General features: G+C 33.1%; 1 protein-coding gene across 1 annotated transcript in view; it reads left to right on the forward strand.

Moving 5' to 3' along the window:
* Positions 1-26,286, forward strand: part of PXDNL (peroxidasin like) — a 559,370-nt gene that overhangs the window by 473,912 nt on the left and 59,172 nt on the right. Inside the window, exons 18-19 of the mRNA XM_051970215.1 lie at positions 22,779-22,913; positions 24,340-24,548. Coding sequence (XP_051826175.1) covers positions 22,779-22,913; positions 24,340-24,548 — 344 coding nt within the window. The remainder of the gene's footprint in view (positions 1-22,778; positions 22,914-24,339; positions 24,549-26,286) is intronic.

The raw sequence follows: 26,286 nt of genomic DNA on the forward strand, positions 1-26,286 counted from the left end.
TTACTAATAAAATGGACATTAAGCAATTATATTTACTATTTGATTGGTTTAAATGTGCACACCACAATGAAATTCAGTGAGTGTTTGATGACATTTATTATATTCATCTTTGAAGAAAATATTAGGTATTTGAAATCAGTGTTCTCTCTCCAGAAAGTTATTATTTTGGAGCTTTATTCATGCATTTATTCATTTATCCATTAATTTATTTCAGCAAGCAAATTTTTTCTTTGTGATTTGATAATTTTCAGAGTAAAAAAAAAAGTGTGATCTAGACTCCTATATCCCATCATTTACATAGGCACTTCTTTGTGAAATGATCATGATCTGCTTAGAGTAAATATGAAATTTAGATTGATAAGGCTCTCTTGCTTTCTTGTTGAATGTCATTTCTCAAAATAATGACACTGAGTGAGTTTTAAATATAAACAATGGTATAAAATATTCTATTCATTCTGAATTCATCAATAATGATTAATTTAACCTAGCATAATAAGTGTCTTACTCGATTTGACCTAGCTCCTGAATTCAGTCACCTCTTAGGGCATTTTGACTTTGACTTGGGCACCATGGCATAGAAAAGAATTCAAGTGTCCTCTTTCATGTCATTTTCAAAAAGATAGACATACCTCTCTGAATGTCCCTTATTTCCCTCACTAATAAATAATGCATCTATTATGGAAGAATTTAGTTAAACTCTTCTTAGACCTATTTATATCATCAGCCTTTACCACCTCTTGATGTAATTAGCATCTCAAGTGTACTACCAGCTATGTAAAATACTGCTGATTTTTATTTCTCCTTAAATACTAATCAAACTTTGCCGCATGCTTCCAGGTTTTAGGATTTTTTGAAGTTCATGTTTGTGTTTTCCATAGTGTTTGTGTTTCTTACATATTTCACATAGTTTTTTCACAGTCTTCTTTTGAAATTGACTATTTAAAACAAATAATTCTTAAAAGATTTAAGAACAATGTATACTATAAAGTTAATAATTATTTTTTATTTCTTTTTCTCAAAACTTAATTGTCTTAAGAAATCAAAGTATATAAGAAATACAAACAAACTTTTTGCCAGCTTCTGGCTGGAAAGCAAATATGCTCTTGAGATAGGAGTTATAACTCTCCAATGAAATTTTATCATAGACCTCTGAGAGAAAGTGAATTATGAATGCCCTGTGCCAGTCACCAGAGAAAGGTTACTGAATAATAAAAGAGAAAACCACCAAAGAGAGAATTGTAGAACTCTTGTGATGTCATTTGTGGTGCAGTTTTCTCTCTTTCTTGTTATCTTTTTATGTTTATTGATTTAAAACTAAATACAAAATAAAAAAAATTAGAAAAATAAAGACAGAAAAGGAAAACAAAATGAAACACAACCTTATCATATGTCTGTCAGAACATCAGGAAAGATTCAAAATATGTAAGAAAAAAAATTTCCATTTCAAGAGAATATATATACTAAAAGAGTTTGTATATTGATAATTACCCATCTTTTCTAAGCTTCCTTGTAGGTTATTCTTTTGTTCTCTGCTGTATACTTTTTACTTTATTTCTCCCTTGAAATTTACACATATGTAAATATGTACCCACAACAATATTAGTATATGAATGACATATAATATAGATTTCTCTCTTGATTGAATCTTTAAGTTTGGGGATCAATGATTACTAGCTCTACTTTTTTCTCCCCTAAAAAATTATATTCTTGATTCTTGTTATAGCCTTTGTGTATATCTCTTATTTCCTATCCCTGCTAACTCTTCTACTTTAATTCTACTTCTTAACTTGCCTTGCTATTACTTAAACTCCTCCCACCTTCTCTATCTTCTTTCCTCACCTTTCTCCTCCCTCTTTATCCTATTTCCATTAATCCACAAACCCTATCTACTCCATTATTCTACACGCCTTTCTATACCCCATCTTATCTATTCCTTCCCTCTTGTTTTTTATAGATTTTGGAGAGCACTATACTATTTCATTTATTAATTCCTATTTTTACCATCTCCTAGACAGTTTTGTTTTTTAGAGTCAGATCATACTCAGATCTGCCCCATTCCTTCTTTTGATCTACTCAATTACTGATGTCAATCTTTAATTTTTTTTTTTTTATTTTTTTTGCTGGTGCTCTATCCACTGTGCCACCTACCTGCCTTTGATGTCAATCTTAAACATATGGGTTACACTTTCATATAAAAAATATAAGTGATTTGTCCTTGTTGCGTCCCTTGAAATTAATCTTGGATGCTGACTTTTATATGTTAAATTTTCTATTGAGTTCAGGTTTGATTGAGAAAAAGTCCTGAAAATCTGTAAGTTTGTTGAATATCCATTTTTTTCCCATTCAATATTATAGTTAGTTTTGCTGATTATGATATTTTTGGCCACAGGCCTAGCTCTTTTGATTTTGTGTGTGTGTGTGTGTGTGTGTATGTGTGTGTATTTATTTATTTCCAGGATCTGTGGTTCTTTATTATAGATATTCACAAATTCTGTACAATTCTAATTGTAAATCCAGCAGATTTGAATTATTGTAGAATTTTCTCTTTGATCCAGGGATTTTGAAATTTAGCAATGATATTCCTATGTTTTCTATGTAGGATATTTTAAAGGTGGTGATTGGTGGATTTTTTTTTATTTTTATTTCTACCTCTCCTTCATGTTATATCACTCCAGGATAATTTCTTTGATTATTTCTTGCTTTGTTATATCAAGGCATTTTTCTTGGTCATAGCTTTCAGGTAGTTCAATTATTCTTAAAATTTCTCTTCTTAATCTTTTCTCCAGATCTGTAATTTTTCTTATAAGATGGTTCACATTTTGTTATATTTTTTCATTCTTTATATTTTGTTTTGTTATTTTTTGGCTTCATAACCTCACTAACTTCCCTTTGCCCAATTTTAATTTTCAAAGAATTATTTTCTCCTTTAAGACGCCTCTATCCCCTTTTCTAGTTGATTAACTTTTTTTCATAATCTTCTGGTTTTTCTTGTGTGGTTCTTATTTATTTAGTTTGGTTTTTCCTTTCTTGTATTTGATTTTTGAAAAAATTTTTAAGTTCTACTATAATTCTTTTTGGGCAGGTAGACATTTACCATTCCTTTTTGGAGTAGAAGAGATTTTTTTTAAACTTCACTCTCTTCTGAAGATGATTCTTGGTCTTTTCTATTTCCACAGTAAATTTCTATGAGTGAGTTCTTTCTTCTTTGCTTGTTCATCATTTTTAAAAATAAGAACTATTCAGGTAAGCACCTCTAATTGTGGGATGGGAGAATGATGCCTCTTGCTTTAAACTTCAGTTTTCTCCTGTGACCTACAACCTCAAATCAAAAGCTCCACCATTTTACAAGTGCCCACAGCCAGCAGTGTCCTTGTCCCACTGCTTTTGAACTCCCTGGGTGTGTTGGTTCTTTCTTGCCCAGGGCTACATTTCTGTGGCACAATTGGAGCTGGCATTTCCAGTCAACAGAGGTTCCCTCAGTTTTCCCAGACTCATACTCCTGACTCCCTATGCCATCTGGAAGAGGAAAATTCCTGTGCTTTTGGAGTGAATCTTCCTCAGAATTCACTTGCTTTTTCTATAGAGCTAAGCCTGGAAATATTTACACTTTACATGGTTTAAATCCTAGTCCAGGTTTTTTTTTCCCCCAGGTCTTTTTGGGTTATCCCAGCAGGACCTCTGTTCTGCCCCAAGTGTTATTTGTTTTTTCCCGACTATGCTCTCCCTGAGGCCCAATTTTGTTCTGTTTTGGAGAGAAATCTGGAGAGTTTGAAAATTTCAGACCTATTCTGTCATCTTCCCAGAATCTTCCTGTCTCTGTCTTTCAACCTGATGTATGATTTCTTTTGTTTTGATGGCCCCTCATCCAAAAGATGCAGATCACATACCATGCATGGTTGACAATCTTGTACATTTCTTGTCAATATCTTTTCATAAGTTTTTCATAGAGAGTCTACTTCAGGGGTCCTCAAACTTTTTAAATAGGGGGCCAGTTCACTGTCCCTCAGACTGTTGGAGGGCCAGACTATACTAAAAACAAAAACTATGAATAAATTCCTATGCATGCTGCATATATCTTATTTTGAAGTGAAGAAACAAAACGGGAACAAATACAATATTTAAAATGAAGTAAAGTTAAATCAACAAAATTACCAGTATTTCAATGGGAACTATGGGCCTGCTTTTGGCTAATGAGATGGTCAATGTCTGGTTCCATATTTGTCACTGCTAGTCCTAACAAGTGATGTAAGTGTGCATCCGTTAGTCTTGATCTGGTTGGAGCTTTCAAATGTTTCATTCTAGAAAAAGTCTGTTCACAGACATAAGTACTGCCAAAGATAGTTGCCATTTTGAGTGCATGGTTTCTGAGATGAGGATATATCTCAGAGGGGAGAGATGTATAGAAATTATAAAGGTTGCTTGACTTGAATGCGTCTTTCAGAGAGTCACAATGCTGCAGTTCAGCCAGTTCCATTTGGTAAATTGTATCCACATTTTCAATGTCAATAGAAAATGGGTTATGGAAAAGCTGTATGTCCTGTTCATGGAGATGAAGCTCTTTAAATCTAAATTGGAATCCTTTTGCAATTTTTCCAGTGAATCCACCTGTTTTGTTTGAGAATGCAATCAGCGGTTTTTCCACTAACAGATTTTGAGTTGTGGGGAGATGGCAGTTTTCCTCCTTCACTTGTATGATGAGGAGGCCTAATTTTACTTCAAGTGCTTTGACATGTGATTGCATATCACAGATGAGCTTCCCCTTTCCTTGAAGTTGCATTTTGAAATTGTTGAGTAGCTCTGTTACATCTGTCAGAAAGGCAAAGTGCCATTTCCATTCTGCATCATTGAGCTCTGGTACATCTTTGTTTTTTTGTTTTGTTTTGTTTTGTTTTTTTAATTTTTTTTTTTATTTAATAATTACATTATATTGACACTCGTTTCTGTTCCGATTTTTTTCCCCCTCCCTCCCTCCACCCCCTCCCCTAGATGGCAAGCAGTCCTTTATATGTTGGATATGTTGCAGTATATCCTAGATACAATATATGTTTGCAGAACCGAACAGTTCTCTTGTTGCGTAGGGAGAATTGGATTCAGAAGGTATAAATAATCCGGGAAGAAAAACAAAAATGCAGATAGTTTACATTCGTTTCCCAGTGTTCTTTCTTTGGGTGTAGCTCATCTTTGTTTTTTGAAAATCAGAAAAGTTGTAATCTGTGGAAGTAAGTCATAGAAATGTTTCAAAACTCTCCCTCGACTCAGCCAATGAACTTCTGTGTGATATAGAACATCTTCATACTCAACATTTAGCTCAGACAGAAATTCCTGAAATTGTCTGTGATTTAGTGCATTAGCTCTAATGAAGTTAACACAAGATACCACAATATTCGTAACAGAGTCCCACTTCAGTGATTTACTACACAGCTCTTGGTGGTGGATGAGGCAGTGTATGGCTATTGGCTGAGAATGGTTATGTTTGTCTATCTCTTGGTTAATGTGAGCAATTACTCCTTTCTTAGATCCCACCATGCTAGGAACACCCTCAGTAGTCACGCTGGCTAGTTTAGCCCAGTCCAGCTCAAACCATTCATAGTATGGCAAACCTTTTCATAGATATCCTCTCCTGTAGTTGTTCCTTTGATGCTTTGCAGTGCAGCAAGCTCTTCTATGACTTCAAAATAATCATTCATCCCACGAATAAAAATTAGAAGTTGTGCAGAATCACAAACATCATTGCTTTCATTGAGTGCCAGGGAAAAATATGAAATTTTTAATGGAGTTTTGCAAATGCTGATGCAGATTGTCTCCCATTTCTTCAATCCTCCATGTAATTGTAGGTCCTAAAAGACTCACTGTACTAAATAAATCTGCCTTCTCTGGACACATCTCTTTGGCAACAGAAAGAAGGCATTTTTTAACAAATTCTCCCTCCATGAATGGTCTGCCAGTGCATGCTATTAGCTTGGCAACTTGAAAACTTGCTCACAGTGATGAAACATTTATCTGCTTCTGCTTCACAAAAGTATTTTGCTGAGTTGTCAATGTATTTTTCAGTTTTAATATTTTATCTTTTCTCATTTCTCTAACCAAACAATCATATTTATTTTTATGCTGAGTTTCATAGCATCCATGCAAATTATATTCTTTGAACACAGAATATAGTGTCTGGCATATCAGACATACAGCTCTTTCCTTGTACTGCATGAAAAAGTAATCATAAGTCCACTGTTCTTTGAATATCCCACACTCGGAGTGAATTTTTCTTTTTCTTGACATCATTATTTCCTAGGGATTCCAAATTGCCATTAGCAAAATACCAATATACATATTTATATATATGTATTATATACATATACATATATATACACATATACACACACACAGAGCACTACAAAAACAATATACCAGCAATAACTTTGCCCACACAGAGACATACAGACTGTAATGCTCAACTTCCTCCAAGCTGCCTCTGCACTGATGCCTCCATTTCCTGCTCTTCACGCTCCTGCTTCTGACCTTCACTGCTGCAGTGAATTCCACTGCAGCAGCCGTGACATGCGCAGCATACACTGTACATCCCCTGCGCCTGTCTGTTGTGGTGGCTGCTGTTACTATACAAGGCTGCAGGCTGTCCTTTCTCCATCTTCTGCATCTCTCTCTCCTTTCCCCACACCACACACCCCGGCCTGGGAACTCACCTTACCTTGGTATCGCCTCACACTCTGTCTCCACCACTTCAGCCCAGGGCCGGAAGTGTGTGTTGCTAATGCAAGTTTAGGTCAAACGTCACTTCTGTTCTGATTTTTCCATAACCCAGTAGGCCGCATAAACATCCTCAGCAGCCACATCTGGCCTGCGGGCCATAGTTTGAGGACCCTGGTCTACTTACTGGTGCTTCCTTGTTTTCTCCTTAACATTATAAGAATACAAGTAAAGCACAATCTATATAGCTACTATACTCATACCAGTCCATTTTTTTTAATCAATCATAAAATTTACAGATGACACTTTTATTTTAGCTTTTCTTCATTAATCTTGCTACTATCCTTTGCCTTTTCACTCTCTCTCATTTCCAACATTCAGTTCTCAAATCTTATCATTTCTATCTGAAGAGCATCCTTTTTCTCCTCTTCATACTCTTTCCAGTCCAGGCTTCCATTCTTTCTTTCTTTCTTTTTTTTTTTTAACAGTTTACAAAAGATTTACTTTGCCCTAAATAGTCAAGACATGCAACAAGAATATAATAGTATTTAGCTTCTCTGGTGAGACATCTTTCGTTTCTTCTTCTTCTTTTTTTTCCCATAGCTTTTTATTTACAAGTTATATGCATGGGTAATTTTACAGCATTGACAATTGCCAAACCTTTTATTCCAGTTTTTCCCCTCCCCCCACCTCCTCCCTAGATGACAGGATGACCAATACATTAAATTATAAATTATAATTAAAGTATAAATTAAATACAAAATAAGTATACATGTCCAAACCGCTATTTTGCTGTACAAAAAGAACCGGACACTGGAATATTGTACAATTAGCCTGTGAAGGAAATCCAAACTGCAGGCAGGCAAAAATATAGGGATTGGGAATTCAATGTAATGGTTCTTTGTCATCTCTCAGAGTTCTTTCGATGGGCATAGCTGGTTCAGTTCATTACTGCTCCATTGGAACTGATTTGGTTCATCTCATTGCTGAAGATGGCCAGGTCCATCAGAATTGATCATCATATAGTATTGTTGTTGAAATATATAATGATCTCCTGGCCTTGCTCATTTCACTCAGCATCAGTTCGTGTTAGTCTCTCCAGATCTTTCTTTCATGATTTCTTAATTGCTACAAAAGTATTTTATATAGTTGCTGTGTGCCAAGTACTGTGCTACATTCTAAATATAAAAATATAAAGAATAAAGCAATCCTTACCCACAAGAACCATGCAGTCTACTAAGGAGACAATAAAGACATTTATGTCATAAATGCTAAGATAGTAAAAATGAATAAATACAAAATGGTTTGCAGTTTAGCAGGGAAGACAATAACAGTTGAGGAAGGAGAATCAAGAAAGTTTACATATAAAAGTCCACAAGGTTTATCTTGAAGGGAGTGAGAAATTCTTTGATATAGAAATGAAGAAGCAACATATGGAACAAACAATGAAAAGGTGAAGACAGATGGCATAGTATGTGTGAGAGATAGGTCAGTCTGGTTGGGTTACAGAGTAAGGAAGGGAGAGCAGGGCCCATAGAGTCTGAAAAGTAAGCTCTGATTAGTTTGTAAAGAGGTTTAAATGCTAAATAAACGAATTTTCTTTTTTTATCCAAAAGCAAAGGAGTCACTGGAGTTTATTGATTTAGAAGGGACATGATCATATCTAAGTTTAAGGATATCACTTTAGCAGAAGAGAATATGATGAACTAGAATGAAATGAGACTTGAAACAAGAAAAGAATTTGGACACTGTTATAATACCTTAGGTAAGAGGTGATGATGCCTTGGAATGAAGTAGTAGCTATGTGAACAGAAAGACTCAGATGCAAGAGATATTAGAACTAGAAATAGTAAGATTTGACAAGTGATTAGATATATGGGATGAGCGAGAATACAAAACCCCAGAAAATGATGATATTTTGAACAAACAAGGCTTTGGAGACAGAATAAAAGTAATGAATTTTGTTTTTTAACATGATGAGTTTGATATATCTTAGAGGATTCTAATTTGAAATGCTCAGCAGGTAAATGTGGGACCAAAGCTCAGGGGAGAGCCTGGAACTGGATATATAGCACTGAATATAAGTGGCAAAGAAAGTAGTATAATATCCCTCAAAAGAGTTTAGATCACTAAGTTGGAATATATAGAAAGAAGAATTGGGAACCTAAGACAGCACCTTGGGCAATTTCCATCATTAGTAAGTATGATATGATGGAAAACCAGCAAAGAAGAATAGAAGTGATTAGGCAGGTAAGAGGAGAAACAGGGGAAAGGAATTTGAAACAAAATTCATAAAAAAGAATATCTAAGTGGAAAGTATCTTCAAGTATTTCAAAGGAAGCAAGTATTTTTCCTTATATTCCCATTTTACTAGCTTTCTGACTTTTATGATTATAGCTCAAAATTCTCAATCTCCCACATTAGGGAATTTGCTTTTCAAACACCTTAGACTCTTCCCCTAGTGACTTCTGAAAGCCAGGCGTGGCCTAAACTGAATGAAAATCACTTTTATTCAGATCTGATGCTGTCCTTAAGAGCTGGTAAATCACACCCTTTTTCAATTCCTTCAATTATTTAGCTTCTTTTGTTCCTGATCCAGTTTGTCTGAGGAAAGCATGGTCCTGCTGTTTTATTTCTCCTGCTCCCTGGCAAACAGCTAGTTAGTACAGGTTATCTATTTGCTATCACTGAATGATGGAGTAAGTCAGAAGTAGGATATAGAGGTAGATATTGAAACCAAAGCAGGGAAATTTCTTGATATATATATCCCTGAATATCATTAGTACCACTGATAGTGGGTCTTGTTGCCAGCCGTAAGTTTGGGAAGTGGGAGATTGGTTATGCTTAAGTAAACATGCTAGCATTAATGTTCACTCTTACTTTATAAGGCACCTATTACCTTATTAAGCTTCTTGGTTTCTGACTCTATAGAGATAGCTATAATTGCTTTTGCATACAATTTCACATCTAGGCATGTTTTGAAAGTTAGTGAAATTTATAGAAAATATCTAGTTTGCCATCTTCTTTGGCAGATAACTTGGAAGTTAGACCCTTAACTAACATCTCCATTTTGATACCTCATCTTGGTGAGGAGCTTAGCTTGTTTCTCCCCCCCTTCCCCCAGACCATATTAGTAGGTCTCTTATAAAAGTTTCCTATTTGGAAAATATTTAAATATCATTTTAGAGATGGAATATGTAACATTATAAAACAGAATAGGCCAGCACTGTATGGAGCAACTTATTGTAAGTGGGTTGGCCACCGTAATGTTCTGATTGGTTTTCTGGAAGTCTCTGGACCAGCCTTCCTTTCATTAGAGTAATTACCATGAGAACAGCCAAATGTTAAAGTCCAAATTCTTTATTGTTCTCCTTGCCTGGGCCCTGAGCTAGCTAAATCTCAGTGGAGGAAATGCAGGAGGCCAGCTGCCATTGTGGTGTGAAATGGAGTGAATCTGTCTCCTTGGCTCCAGAGAGCTTGAGCTCCCGCCTCCAGTCCTCTATCTTCTCTGACTCCGATCCTGGCTGAGTTTGTCCCAGTTTATATGCTCTTTTATAATTATATTGCCATAGGTGTGAATCTTGTAGAATAAGTGCCAATCTTGTGGAACTATATTAAGTATTAAGTACGTGTATTTAATTAGATAATTATTGATTACCATGCTAAACTAGATAACCATTGTCTCATCAATTCCATTTAGCACCTTGTAAGAATCCTTGTTTCAAATACAGAGTTCTGGCCCATAACAGGTCACTATATAATGGACATGACAACTCATGAAATCTTTCGATTATAATGTTGCGCGATTGTGATCTGTGCCTATGGAATTGTATTTAGAATGGATAGAAATTAATTAGAAGCAGTCCTAGACTTTGAAAGAATAAAAACCCCTTTTAGCAAAATTATATAAAAGTGAATTGTGCTGTCTTGGAGATCAATGGTTCCTCATCTTTGGAGATGTTCAAGTAATAGCTGGATGAACACTTGGAGGTATAATGTAATAATGATTCTCTTTCAGATATGGACTGGACTACATATTCGCTGAGGTCCTGTCTGACTCAGATTCTGTGATTCTGAATAGTGTCATCTAAGATCTTACAAAATAATAAAAACAATAACTTACTTAATTTCTCAAGTGATAAAGTAGAACATATATAGAACATGACATAAAGATGAAGAGTTTTATATAAGGATAAAAGATCTGCATGGATTAACAGAATAAGAGATATTAAATAATGTGTGGGTCCTGGGTTCCTGGAATATTTATGAGGAACATAAGGAGAAACTCCCTAATGAATGCTGAAGTAGACTTCTGAATACAGTTTCCCCATTTGAGCATTTTAGAAAAACTTCTGGTTTATATTAATGTACAAATATTGAGGTTTGGACTTTGATGGTTAAAATGAATAAAACCAAATGGAATGTGTCTGTTAGAGGAAGAAAAATAGAATAATATTTTCATAGGTATATTAAAAAAAGAAGTAATCACACTAAGTGTTCAAAAATGAAAAATAATCTTCTTCAAAAAGACCTGAAAATCGTTTGCCTGTTAATCCTTCATTTGATTCACTTTACATGATTCACATAGACTATGGAAGTGATGTCTTTATATGATAAATGTTAAGAATGATAAAGCTGTAGACTTCGGGAAGACTAGATTTTGGACAGCACTAAAGGCTAACAATCACCACAGACTCAGATGGAAGTCATTTGCTGTATTATATTATGCACCAGTTACTTCAAAGGTGGTACATTTTTAAAACAGGTGGATCTCATAACTTTTTGTTCTATTAAAAGTGTTTATTAAATGTCTGTTATGTGCCAGATGCTCTACTGGGTGTTGGGTATGCAAGAACAAAGAATCAAACAATTTCCTGCTTATAAAGGCTACACATTCTAATGGAAGGACTTGGAAATGTAACTCTATTTTGAAATTATTATACTGGTTAAATAGTAACAAGCCATAATAGGGACCAACCCAGTATGATTAAAACATTTTTTTCCTCTCCTCAGCAAAGAAAATAGAATTACATCCTTTCTTACACAGATGGCTTAAAATTTAGATTTTTTTTTTTAATTCTGTGAATCAGTCAACTAAAAGAAGAGGCAGAAAGGTTCCCCTGTTCCTAATATGTGGGAAAATGTAATAATACTATATAGAAAAAGAGAAAACTATAATTGGATTCATCTTTCCCACTTATTTAATTTTTTGTACAGTTTAAGCAAGTTGTAGAATTAATGCTTTTTAAAGATTGAACTTTACAGCTATTAACAATGCATAAAAGTTTAACTGTGGTTTTATAAGGAAAATATAGTAGCTTTAAAATCTTTAAAAAAAAACAGAATTCTCTCTACTGGTAGTAGAAGCTATTCCTAATATTTCCTTCTGAAGCAAAAAAAAAAAAAAATTAGCATTTTCATACATTTACATAAATCATGAGGTTGTATGACTTATTTCCAGTAAGCAGGTCATTCCAGTGATGTTTTGGTAGTTTAAAATTCTCTGATGCCCACACCTTTTCCTGTACTAAAAGGAAGTCAGAAAAAAATGATTTATTTTATACAGTACCACAGAGGGTCTTTCATATATCTCAAGGGCATTTTTGCATATACAGTTGTGTTTTTAAAAAACACTAAATAATTATAATCTGTCTGAAAATTCAAAAGTGCCTAAGAATACATTTCAAAATAAATGCTTTGTCACAGTGTAACCTTCCCCCCCCTTTTTTTTTGGAAGAAACAATTTTATTTATTTCATCATAATCATAAAAATCATTGAATTATCTGTCTTTCATTCTTGTGCATTGGACTCGATTGTATGGCCCTGAAAACATTTCAAACACAACCTCTTACCCTCATGTCTCTCGAAGGGATCCAGCTGAATGAAAGCTCTTATTATGATTTTTCCTAGCAAAGTAGAATTTAAGTCAGACTGTCATTATGGAATTAGGAATGAATGACATTGTAGTCTTTGCAGCATGAAATAGCTTATTTCAAGGTCCACAAATCATTTCTTTCAGCCACTTGTACATCAAAATGGCAACAAAAATACCAAGCTGTAACAAGGAAAGACCTTGTTTGGTCTTATTTATTCATGTATATATTCTGGCTTTTCTTCAAGATGGAAGATGAGATTAGCAGTTAGGATAAGATGATGATGTATAAAGGAGGTTAAAAAAAGGCAAGGATTTTTAATGAAGGTTATTTTTGTGCTCTGTTTAATCAGATGCTCTATAACACTGGACATGACACTCAGGGCAGTTAAGTGCACATATACACCTAAATGTTAGCAGTTTCTCTCCTCAAATAATATTACATTTACTTATTTATGTATAATAATTATTTGTATAATTTATTTATCTATATAATTAATGTCCTCGTTTCCTGACCCCAGTATAATATAAATAAGTTTCTTGAGGGAAGCACTGCATTTCTCTTTTAATTCCTCATAAAGTACTTAGGATTTTGTTTTGTTGTTTTATAGTCATTCGGTTATGGCTGACTCTTCATGATCCTATTGGACATAACATGCCATTCCTTTCTATCTTTACTATTTCTTGAAGAATGTCCAAGTTCATGTTCATTGTTTCCATGGTACTATGTATCTATTCTTCTCATTTTCTGCTATCCCTTTTTCCTTTTTAATTTATTCTTTACTAACATCATTTTCCAATGAGTCTCGTCTACCCATGATGTGGCTAAAATAATTTTTGTTCTCTTTTTATAATTATAGCTTTTTATTTTTCAAAATATAATCAAAGATAGTTTTCAACATTCACCTTTGCAAAAGCTTGTGTTTCAAATTTTTCTCCCTCCCTCCTCGCCTTCCCTAGACAGCAAATAATCCAATATATGTTCTGGATGCAGATGATTCTCTCTATCACAAGGATATTGGAATTGTTTTTTTTTCTTTTTTTAATTTTATTTTTCTTGAGATTTTTTAAAAATTATAACTTTTTATTGATAGTACATATGCATGGGTAATTTTTTACAACATTATCCCTTGCACTCACTTCTGTTCAAACTTTTCCCTTCCCTCCCTCCACCCTGTCCCCTAGATGGCAAGAGGTTTTATAGATCTGAAATATGTTATAGTATATCCTAGATAAAATATATTTGTGCAGAACCTAACAGTTCTGAATTGGATTTAGAAGGTAAAAATAACTCGAGAAGAAAAACAAAAATGTAAATCATTCATACTCATTTCCCAGTGTTCCTTCTCTGGCTGTAGCTGATTCTGTCCATCATTAATCAACTGGAACTGAATTAGATCTTCTCTTTATTGAAGATATCCATTTCCATCAGAATACATCCTCATACAGTATTGTTGTTGAAGTGCATAATGATCTACTGGAAGTGCATAATGATCTACTGGTTCTGCTCATTTCACTCAGCGTCAGTTTATGTAAGCCTCTCTGTATTTATTTCTTATAGAACAATAATATTCTATAACATTCATATACCACAATTCACCCAACCATTCTCCAATTGATGGACATCCTTTCATTTTCCAGTTTCTAGCCACCACAAAAAGGGCTTCCACAAACATTTTGGCACATACAGTCCCTTTCCTTTTTTAGTATCTCTTTGGGAGATAAGCCCAGTAGTAACACTGTTAGATCAAAGGGTATACACAGTTTGATAACTTTTGGGGCATAATTCCAAATTGCTGTCCAGAATGGTTGGATTCCTTCACAATTCCAACAACAGTGCATCAGTGTCCCAGGTTTCCTGCATTCCCTCCAGCATTCATCATTATTTTTTCATGGCATCTTAGCCAATCTGACAGGTGTGCAGTGGTACCTCAGAGTTGTCTTAATTTGCATTTCTCTGATCAATAGTGATTTGGAACACTCTTTCATATGAGTGGAAATAGTTTCAATTTCATCTTCTGAAAATTGTTCATATCCTTTGACCATTTATCAATTGGAGAATAGCTTGATTTCTTATAAATTAGAGTCAATTCTCTCTGTATTTTGGAAATGAGGCCTTTATCAGAACCTTTAATTGTGTAGATGTTTTCCCAGTTTGTTGCTTCGCTTCTAATCTTGTTTGAATTAGTTTTGTTTGTACAAAGGTTTTTTAATTTGATATAATAAAAATTTTCTATTTTGTGATCAATAGTGATCTCTAGTTCTTCTTTGGTCACAAATTCCTTTCTCCTCTACAAGTCTGAGAGATAAACTATCCTATGTTCCTCTAATTTATTTATAATCTCATTCTTTATGCCTAAATCATTGACTCATTTTGCTCATTTTGATCTTATCTTGATGTATGGTGTTAAGTGTGAATCCATTTCTTTCTTTCTTTCTTTCTTTCTTTCTTTCTTTCTTTCTTTCTTTCTTTCTTTCTTTCTTTCTTTCTTTCTTTCTTTCTTTCTTCCTTTCCTTTCCTTTCCTTTTCTTTCCTTTCCTTTCCTTTCCTTTCCTTTCCTTTCCTTTCCTTTCCTTTCCTTTCCTTTCCTTTCCTTTCCTTTCCTTTCCTTTTCCTTTTCCTTTTCCTTTTCCTTTTCCTTTTCCTTTTCCTTTTCCTTTTCCTTTTCCTTTTCCTTTTCCTTTTCCTTTTCCTTTTCCTTTTCCTTTCCTTTTCCTTTTCTTTTCTTTTTTTTTTTTTAACTTTTTATTGACAGAACCCATGCCTGGGTAATTTTTTACAACCTTATCCCTTGCACTCACTTCTGTTCCGATTTTTCCCCTCTCTCCCTCCACCCCCTCCCCCAGATGGCAAGAAGTCCTATACATGTTAAATATGTCACAGTATATCCTAGATACAATATATGTGTGAAGAACCGAACAGTTCTCTTGTTCATGCCTAAATTCTGCCATATTAATTTCCAATTTTCCCAGCAATTTTTGTCAAATAATGAATTCTTAGCCCAAAGGCTGAGGTCTTTGGGTTTATCAAACACTAAATTGCAATAGTTATTTACTATTTTGTCCTGTGAACCTAACCTATTCCATTGATCAGCTAATCTATTTCTTAGCCAATACCAAATGGTTTTGGTAACTGCTGCTTTATAACATAGTTTTAGATCAGTTTCAGCTAGGCCACCTTCATTTGATTTTTTTTTCATTAATTTCCTTGAAATTCTCGATTTTTTTTCTTCCATATGAATTTTGTTGTTATTTTTTCTTGGTCATTAAAATAGTTTCTTGGGAGTCTGATTGGCATAGCACTAAATAAATAGATTAGTTTAGGGAGTATTGTCATCTTTATTCTATTCACTCAGCCTACCCAAGAGCACTTAATATTTTTCCAGTTATTTACATCTGACTTTATTTGTGAAAGTATTTTTGTAATTTTGTAATCATATACTTCCTGACTTTCCTTTGGTAGATAGATTCCCAAATATTTTATGCTATCAATAGTTATTTTGAATGGAATTTCCTTTTGTATCTCTTGCTATTGGATTTTATTGATGATGTATAAAAATGATGAGGATTTATATGGATTTATTTTGCATTCTGTAACTTTGCTAAAGTTGTGAATTATTTCTAATAGCTTTTTAGTAGAATCTCTGGGGTTCTATAAGTATATCATCATATCATCTGCAAAGAGTGATAGTTTGGTTTCCTCATTACCTACTCTATTTCTTTAATCTCTTTCTTGACTCTTATTACTGAGGCTAGCATTTCTAATACAATATTGAATAATAATAGTGATAGTGGGCAATCTTGTTTCACTCCTGATCTAACTGGGAAAGGTTCCATTTTGTCCCCATTACATATGATGCTTATTGGCAGTTTTAAATAGATGCTCCTGACTATTTTAAGGAAAAGTCCACTTATTCCTATACTCTCAAGTGTTTTTATTAGGAATGGATATTGGATTTTATCAAATGCTTTTTTTGCATCTATTGAGATGATCTTATAGTTTTGTTAATTTGGTTATTGATATAGTCAATTATGCTAATAGTTTTCCTAATATTGAAGCAGCCCTGCATTCTTGGTATAAATCCTACTTGGTCATGTTGTATTATCCTGGAGATGATTTTCTGTAATCTTTTTGCTCATATTTTATTTAAGATTTTAGCATCAATATTCATTAGGGAGATTGGTCTATAATTTTCTTTCTCTGTTTTCAACCTAACCGGTTTAGATATCAGTACCATGTCTGTGTCATAAAAAGAATTTGATAGAACTCCTTCAATCCCTATTTTTTCAAATAGTTTATATACCATTGGAGTTAATTGTTCTTTAAATTTTTGGTAGAATGGAATTGTTTTGAATCCCTCATTTTTGAAAAGAGACAAGTCTATTATAGCTCATCATCACATAATCTTGTTAGTATGTACAATGTTGTCTTGGTTCTGCTCACTTGACATTGGATCAGTTTATGTAAGTCTAGCAGGCCTTTCTGAAATCAGCCTGCTGATCATTTCTTATAAAGCAATAATATTCTGTTACATTCATATATTATAACTTATTCAGTCATTGCCCTAGTGATGGGCATCCACTCAGTTTCTACTTCCTTGCCACTACAAAAAGGATTGCTATAAACATTTTTATCTGTGTGGGTCCTTTTTCCCTTTTTAATGATTTCTTTGGGGTACAGACCCAGTAGAGACACTGCTAGATCAAAGGGTATGCATAGTTTTATAGCCCTTTGAGACTAGTTCCAAATTGCTCTCCAGAATGGTTGGATCAGTTCACAATTCCACCAACAACGTATTAGTGTCCCAATTTTACTACCTCCCCTCCCAGATTTATCATTATATTTTTCTATTATCTTAGCCAATGTGAGAAGTGTGAAGTGGTACCTCAAAATTGTCTTTATTTGCATTTCCCTAATCGACAGTGATTGAGAACTTTGTTTTTCCCATAGGACTACCTTCAGCTTCAGTATTTGACCTTCTAGTGAATTGCTTGAATTAATTTAAGTATTGGATGATTTGACTTTTTTGCTGTTTAAGGGACTCTCAAAAGGCATTTCCGGCACTATAATTCACTGCCATTCATTGTCATTGGAAAAACCCTAGGTTTGACTAAACAGACTTTTATCCCTTTAGGAGTAATTTCTCTGCTTTTTAGTATGTTGTCCAGATTTGCTGTAGTTTTCCTTTCAAGAAGCAAACCTCTTAATTTCATGGCTATAGTTGCTATGCAGTGATCTTTTAGCCCAAGTACATAAAAGTTGACATTGCTTCCATTTCTTCTCTCTCTATTTACCAGGAAATCATGGGACTAGTTGCCAAGATCTTAGTCTTTTTTTGTTTGTTTTTGATGTTAAGCTTTAAGACAGCTTTTAAACTCTTTTCTTTCACTTTCACCAAGATGCTTCTGAATTTCTCTTAGCTTTTAAGATTCAACAAATATTTGCTTATTATATGTTGCTGCTACCTAGTAATGTCTGAACACTACTTGATATAAATTGTATTGTTTCCAAAGTGTTTGAATAAAGTTCCTTTTTAAGGAATAGATTTTGCTTTTATCTAAAGTATTTTAAATTAATGGTCATAGTGTTAATGACAATAAGAAATCATTTATACTACTTAATTATTGAGGTTAAAATTGGAGTCTTCAAAGGGAAAGTCATTTTTTTTTTGGTCTTCTGCAGAAGACCAAGATTTGTTGAATCTTTATATTTCAAGGAAAATGCTAGTTAAAACTGAAACTGCCAAATATTCAAGTGGAGAAATAAACAAAACCCTTTCCCATAAACAATAAAGAAGGTTGCTTTATGATAAGATATTTATATTAAAGCGAATTATGACCATAACAGAAAGAAATAAAATGTCCATATTTGCATTTTGATTTAATACATAAAAGTAATTTATTAGAAATTAAATAAACATTCTCCAGTAGCAGTAAAAAAGTATATTTATCTTTCCTTATCTTGGAGGCAACTTTGGAAAAATATCAATACAAGTTAACATTAAAGGAACAGGTGATCTTCTTAGAAGCCAATACAGCTGACCTTGGATATTGATTGCATAGAGATAACTAAAGAATCATAAATCTCACAGAATTACATGACAATCCAAGAAACAACATACCACAATACAGCGAATAAAAGGAAAAAAAAAACTGTCTACAGTTGTGTGTATACTCAGACAACAAGACATTTAATATGAGAATGGAGCTAAAAAAAGGATACATAGGAAGACAACCAGTATGGAAGGGCCTAGAATCTAAGATATTACTTTAGAAAGTTGAGGATGCTTAGCCTTAATTAAAGGAGATTCATTGGAACATGATAATTGCCTTGAAGTTACTGAATGGCTGTGAGGTGGAAGAACAGCAGAGAAGAAAAAAAGAGAGAAAGTTTGAATTTCAATTTGAAAATTGACAGTTTAAATAATAAACATATCTCCTTATCTAACATATTATTATTCAATATTTGTGAGAAATCTCACCAAAAAACAATCATTAATGTAAAATATATCTAAACTTGGAAGTGACTACTACATTTTCAAGTTTGTGATAGAGGAAATGAAATGTGAATGTAATCTGAGATGTACTCTAGATTTTGGGAAAGCAAATTTCAAATGGTTCAAAGGGAAACTAGGTAAGAATTTATAGACTAAAATGATTCAAGGGAAATGAAGATAGAAGTGATAGGCTATATTCCATAATGAAATTCTCAGTTTGAAAAGGATAATAGTTACAATGAGGAGCAAAAGTTAATTTTTTTTTTCAGTAATCAATGTAGATAAATAGATAATTAGCCAACAAATTTAGATTAAAAAAAATTGTACAGAAAATGGAAGGTAATGGCACTATAAAAAACAATAGTGTCAGTGTTTCAAAAGCTGAATTATATGTGGGAAGCTAAAGGCAATGAAATGGGGACTTTATTGTTGTTTTGTATGACTTTGAGTTTTAATTTTATTAGGGAAAATAGAGATTAAAAATAGCTTTCCTTAGGGTTACTGGGATAAAGAGATTGACAAAAAGAATCTATAGCCATTCAAATCTTGCTTTGTTTCTTTTTTTCTCTGTAAAAGACAATGACCTATCAATTCTCTAGACAAAATAAGGAGATTATAAGAGATCATCTAGCTCTCTTTGATTAATTTAAGTCACCTTGCCCAGATAAATGGCATCCTTGATTCCAGAAAGAAATGACATATATGATTTCTGAGTCATTGTCAGTGATCTTTGTATGACCATGTACTATAGCAGAAATAGCATTAAATTGAAGAAAGGTCAATACTATTCTAGTTTTCTAAAAGGAAAGTATAGCAGATTCAACATACTAGAGGTTAATAAGCTTGATTTTGATTCATTAGACAGTACCAAAATAGATCATTAAATTGATACTTGATGAGGAATTAGAAACTAAAATTGACTTCATCAAGAAAAGCTCATGAGAGATTAATTTGTGTGTGTGTGTGTGAGAGAGAGAGACAAGCTTACTAAACTAGTAAACGAATTTTATGGATATAGTTTATCTATCCATGTATTGAATAGATATTATTCATGCTTTGGTAAATATTTCATACTATTCTTGCAGAGAAGATGGAGGGAAATAAATTAGACTATGTAATTAGGTTAATTCAGAATTGAATGAATGACCAGCCGTAAAGAATAGTTAATAACTCAAAGTCATTGTAGCAAGAAGTTTTCAGGGATCTGTGTCTTTTAACATTTTATCAATGACCTGAAATAAAAGTATATATGATTTGCTCTTTAAATTTTCAAATGAACAAAGCTGCAACTCATAGATAACAGTAGATGAAAATAGGGAAGAAAAATGATTTTGAGTAGCCCTGGGCTTAATTGTATTAGAAATTCTAGATAGATAGACATATAGATGGACAGATAGGTATAGGGTTAGTCTTGAACTTATGCACAAAAATACCAGGTTCACAAATGTAGGAAAGTAAAGGATAAATAGATTGCCTGGAATTTGTACAAGCATTTTATGAGGAGTTAATGAACAACTTTATAAGCTTAAAGCTTAACATGAATGAACAGTGTGATAAGGCAGCTAAAAGAAACTACAACTATCCCTCCTACAGTGTGAATTTACCCATTTTGATTTCAATATATCCTGGGCTGGTGCCAGAAATTAAATGAAATTTGCAGGGGTGGGGAGGTTTTGCAGAAGCCACATCTTATATGTAAAGCCCAGCGGACTACATAGAAAAAAGTTTAGAAACTCAAATGCATTAAATATATCTATAATATTGTGTAATAGCAACATATTTTGTCCTTTAATACCATAATAATTCAGACTTCTCCTTTGATACAATGGAAGGGCCAAAAAATTTTACATGGATCTACTAAATCATGGGAATGTCATGCCCATAATGCCTGTGATGTGGAAGTGTTACCAATAATGTATTCTTTTGTATGAATTTACGTTTACATAATTTACAGTATTGCTCCATGGAATAAAGAGGTAAACATCTCATTGTACTCTGTCCTTGAGTATTATACTTAGTTCTGAGCACCATGAGCCTTAAGCAGGACAGGATATTGATAAGCTAAAAAAAGGATGCATAGGAAGACAACCAGTATGGAAGGGCCTAGAATCTAAGATATTACTTTAGAAAGTTGAGGATGCTTAGCTTTAATTAAAGGAGATTCAATGGAACATGATAATTGCCTTGAAGTTACTGAATAGCTGTGAGGTGGAAGAACAATTAATGTGTTCAGTTTTGCCTCAGAGGATCAAGAACAATGTCTGGATGTTGAAAAGAAGTAAAGTTTGGCTTGATATCAGGATAAACTCCCTCATAAATGAGCTGCTCTGATGTAGAAATGCTATTCTCTAGAAATGGTGAATTTCTCTTCCTCAGCATGTTCAAGCTCACTTTTCAGGTGTGTAAGAGTGAGTATTCTAGTATGCATGAGACTAGATGGCTCTGAAGATCTCACTAATTTATGTAATTCCAGAACATCATAAGCAACAAAAAGATCCCCAAACCAATGCAATTAAAAATCTGCTCCACCACCATCGCAAACATACACACACATGTAAATGGGCTCTTTCTAGGTTTGGAGGAATAAAAAGATCAAAGACAAAAATCATCCCTGCCCTCAAAGAGCTTATGTTTTACTGTGGAATACACACATAGAAACTACAAAGTATTTTTATGAGTGAAGAAGCAATGAAACCTGGGAGTTGAGATTAAGAATACTTTACTGTACATGTGATTGTATCAACTACTCATTTTCTTTTTCTGTTATATTTTTCCATATACTCCATAATTCTTCATAGAAGATTGATAAAACCTATTGACTCTTTTAGCATTTCATGGATATCAACGTAGCATAAGTTGCCTATCTATTATTTCTCATCCTTGTTACATGATTGATCCCAGCTCATATAAGTAATTGCTAAAATGTCTTTTTTATTACCAAGTCATTTCTTTATTATACATTAAATAGAAAGCAGTTATAACACCCACACTCCACCAAGAAGGTCTTAATTAATGCTTTTACTAGAAATACCTTTATCTAATTGATGGACTTATGTTACTCGGACTTTCAAGCAGGGAAATTGGCTAGTGAATATATTTGAATAAATAGTCTAACCTTACTCCTTGGTTGGAAAGTGAGAGCAGTATTAATTTGAGTTTTAAGGTAGGGATTTGTGTAAAAATAAGATCTCAAAGTAAGATTTTTGTCCTTGTAATCCATGTTTTTCCTGAGACTTTCTGAGACTATAACATAGAATAATCCTTGTAAAATATTAGCTTCATTGATAGTTTCTAGGTGGTACAATGAATGGATAGAATATAGGATTTTCACAATTGGAGTGTGAATTAAATTCAAATTCTAAAACAAGACAAACACTAGCTATGTTCTTGTGCAATTCACTTAATTTCTCATAGCTTTAATTTCCTCATCTCTAAAAATCGATGTAATAGTACCAACCTCACAAGATTCTTGTGAGAATCAAATGAGATTATATATGTATGTACTGATGTGTACATATGTATGTCCACATAAACTTCTATAGGTAAAGAACTTTTTACTATATCAATACCAGGTATTATTAAATGCTAGTTATAGTATCCCCTTGATTTATCCATAGGGAGAGATAATATCTAAGTTTTGATATAGGGCACAATTTTAAAGAGTTTTTAAAATGTTTATATTTAAACCTTTGTTACTGATGTTTTCTAGGCTCTATGGTACTCCACTCAATATTGACCTTTGGCCTGCCTTAATGGTAGAAGATTTAATCCCTGGTACAAGAGTAGGACCAACCCTGATGTGCCTTTTTGTTACCCAGTTTCAACGACTAAGAGATGGAGACAGGTGAATAAATGTGTCTGCATAACTTTTTGCTTTAGTAACTTAAAATGACTTACATACAAAATCTGTTTATCTAACACAGTTTGAAAGGAAGCTTATAAATTTACTGCTGTATAATTTCTGTCCCTTAAAATTCTAAATTCTGAAATTATTCTATATATCAATTGGAACTAGATACAATTTATCTGATCATTAATAATGTTAATTCACATTCATTTGAAAAATTCTTCCATGATGGGAAGAAAATTTCTCCCAAGAAGATTTTTTGTTTTAGATATTCTTATTTTTTATCTCCCATCAGAGAATTTAATGAAAAAAGAATGGAAAGGGATTTTATTCTTTTTTTCACTACATATTCAAAAAAGTTCAAGAAAGATGAACACATTGATGCCCATATTTGGATTTGCAGTGATTTATAATAATAAACACACAGTTCCACCAAGTACCAGAATAAGTTATCCCACTTTCCTAAGTTTGGCATCTCCAGATCAACCATCTGTGGTCCCATAAGATGCCATCTTAGATGACCTATCTATTGTGTACCATTCTGATATATGACTGTCTTAGTAGTTTTCTACATGATAACCTGTCTCTGGAACATCTGTATACTCTGACCTATGGAGCTCTTTATTTCTTTAAGTGTTCCATTGTCTAATTTTAAATATCATTTACCCCATTAGATTCAGGGTGATCAAAGCTTCTACTCTTTATGTTTCTATCAGCAATCTGGTTTACTGACTTGTGCTAATCATTAGGAGTTGTTGGCTGTCCCTGAAACTGATAGTCTTTCAAGCAAAATAAGTTATAGAACATAATGGAGTCCTTTGTTTTTTTTTTTCCCTCTCCTAAGATTTAAAAAATTAACATTATGTTGGTTTCACATTAACATAAAAGAGACTAAAAGTTTCTAGTAGAACTCCTGTTTGTGGCAATAATGAAATCATTTTTTCAATAAATAAACACTTTGTCATGACTTGTTCTTTAATAGTCCATTTATTTAAATTATTCATTGAGCATAAATATTCATGTTCCAGAAGAGGAATGTGGATTTTTCCCTTTTAAATATAGCTTGATGCTGCTTTGAGTCTATGAAAAATTACCAAAATACTCTGCAAGAAATATACATGACCTTCAATTTACTGATTTTCTTTGGGTTAAAAAATATATTGTGTTAAAAGAACTTCATTTGCTAAGCTATTTTTTTAAAGCTTTTGGTAGAAAGTAAGAGTTCAAGGGTATGTGATTTAAAAACTTAATATAAGACCCTGAAGGCAATTAAAGTACATTTAATTGGAGGACAAATGTGATTCCTTCCATATGGTGCTCTCTCTTTCTGCTCTTATCTTTGCCTCATTATCACTGTTTGACAGGAAGTTTAATTCTCAGGCAGCTGATCCATGATACTGTATCTTTCTTGCTTGCCAACTAGGTTCTGGTATGAAAACCCTGGAGTATTCACACCAGCACAGGTCACTCAGCTGAAACAGGCTTCACTGGCACATGTACTCTGTGAAAATGGCGACAGTATTCAGCAGGTCCAGACTGATGTCTTCTTAAAGGCAGAATATCCTCAGGGATACATGAATTGTAAAGAGATACCAAAGATTGATTTGAGAGTCTGGCAAGATTGCTGTGAAGGTCAGTAATAAGTTGAATAGAAATAAGTTAAAAAAACAAAAAAAAATTCTTTCTTGAAAACTCATCAGGCAAATTTAATTAAGTAAAGTTGCTTTGGATTAGCTGTTACCTCCATTATATTTGCATTGGCAAGAGTTATATGATTTTTAAAATAAGAAAAAGAAATACAAAATTACATAAGATATCCAAGTTCAAATCTTGCCTCAGAGAGTAGTTGTATGGGCAAATTACCTATCCTTTGTCTTCTTCAGTTTCCTTATTTGTAAAATGGAGAGAATAACATTTAAATCCTAGGGTGGATAAATTACAATAACAAATGTAAATCACTTTGCAAATTTAAAATGTTATATACATGCTAGTTATTATTATTACTTCTATATGTATGCATCCATAATACTTGAAAAGACCTGTTGTCTCATTGTTAGGATAATTCCACCTACTGATTGTAACTACTCCACCACTTAGTAGATGACTTCCTAAGTTACTATTGCCAAAATCATTAATCATGAAGTTAGTATTCATGGTTATTGGCATACTTACAGTATATTAATGAGACTTTAAAGGAAACCTGTTACTTTTTTTAATTGTTGTCTGGAATAACTGGTGTGTTAGCTATGTACCAATGCATCAAATAAGGAGAGGAGTTATATAGGACACTAAGCACGTGATGTTTTTACCCCTAATTAGAACTCCTGTTAATGAGAGAAAAAATGTTTTGGCTTTATAATATCCTGTATATTTAATAATTCAGATCAAGTTGCTACAAAATAAAGTTTTCTGAATATGTCTATTGACAGATGAGAAAATCACAGGAATTCATGTTCCTAATTATTAGAAATATATCATAAAATTATCATAATCATCCACCACTGTTGGTCAATTACTATCTGAGAATCCTATCCTATACTCAGTTATCCACCAAATGCTTTTCATGGTCTGTCAAAGTTAAGTTTACATTCCAATACTATTTATCATTTAAAAAGGCAGACATTTTATCCACATGTCCAATACAATACAGAACATTAAATATAAAAGAATGATAAGAAAATAATGACTGCCCCCATGACTAGAGCTAATTAAATTCTACTGAAATAGATTTTTAAAATGAAAAAAAAAGAAATCAAATGGCAAGAATAAAAAGTTATAACTAATAATTTCATAGTGTTTAAAAGTTAGGAAAGTGATGATATAAAAGAAGTTTTCAGTAGGGTTTGGGAACATTTTATTGTATTTGTCAAATGAACATCTGAACAATGGGATATGAGAAAAACTACACAATTTTAAAGACCAACGGGTCTAATCTTTATATGAAATGGACTCAAGTTTTTCTTCTAGTTTGTTTGCCCTTCTCTTGATGCTCTCCAGTTTGTCAATGTCCTTTTCAAACCATAGTTTCCAGAAATAAATACAAATCTCTAGACGATGACTGATGAGGATAAAGTATGGGTAGAATGAGACTATTTCCTCCATGTTCCTAGAATTTAACTCTCTTTATAATGCATCCTAAAATCATCTAGCCTTTTTGAATATGATACCACACAGCTTATTTCCTCTGAGTTTTCAGTCTACTAAAAATTTCCAGATCTTTTTCAGAACTATTGTCTGAATATGCCTCTTAATTTTGTTCTTTTGATTTTTTTAATATTCAATTAATAAGCATATATTAGGTACTTTCTGTGTGCTGGACACTTTGCTAAACACTAAGGATATAAAAGAAGGGAAAAAAAAAACATAGTCC

This window comes from Antechinus flavipes, chromosome 1 (genome assembly GCF_016432865.1).
Source record: "Antechinus flavipes isolate AdamAnt ecotype Samford, QLD, Australia chromosome 1, AdamAnt_v2, whole genome shotgun sequence".
NCBI classification, from domain to species: Eukaryota; Metazoa; Chordata; class Mammalia; order Dasyuromorphia; family Dasyuridae; genus Antechinus; species Antechinus flavipes.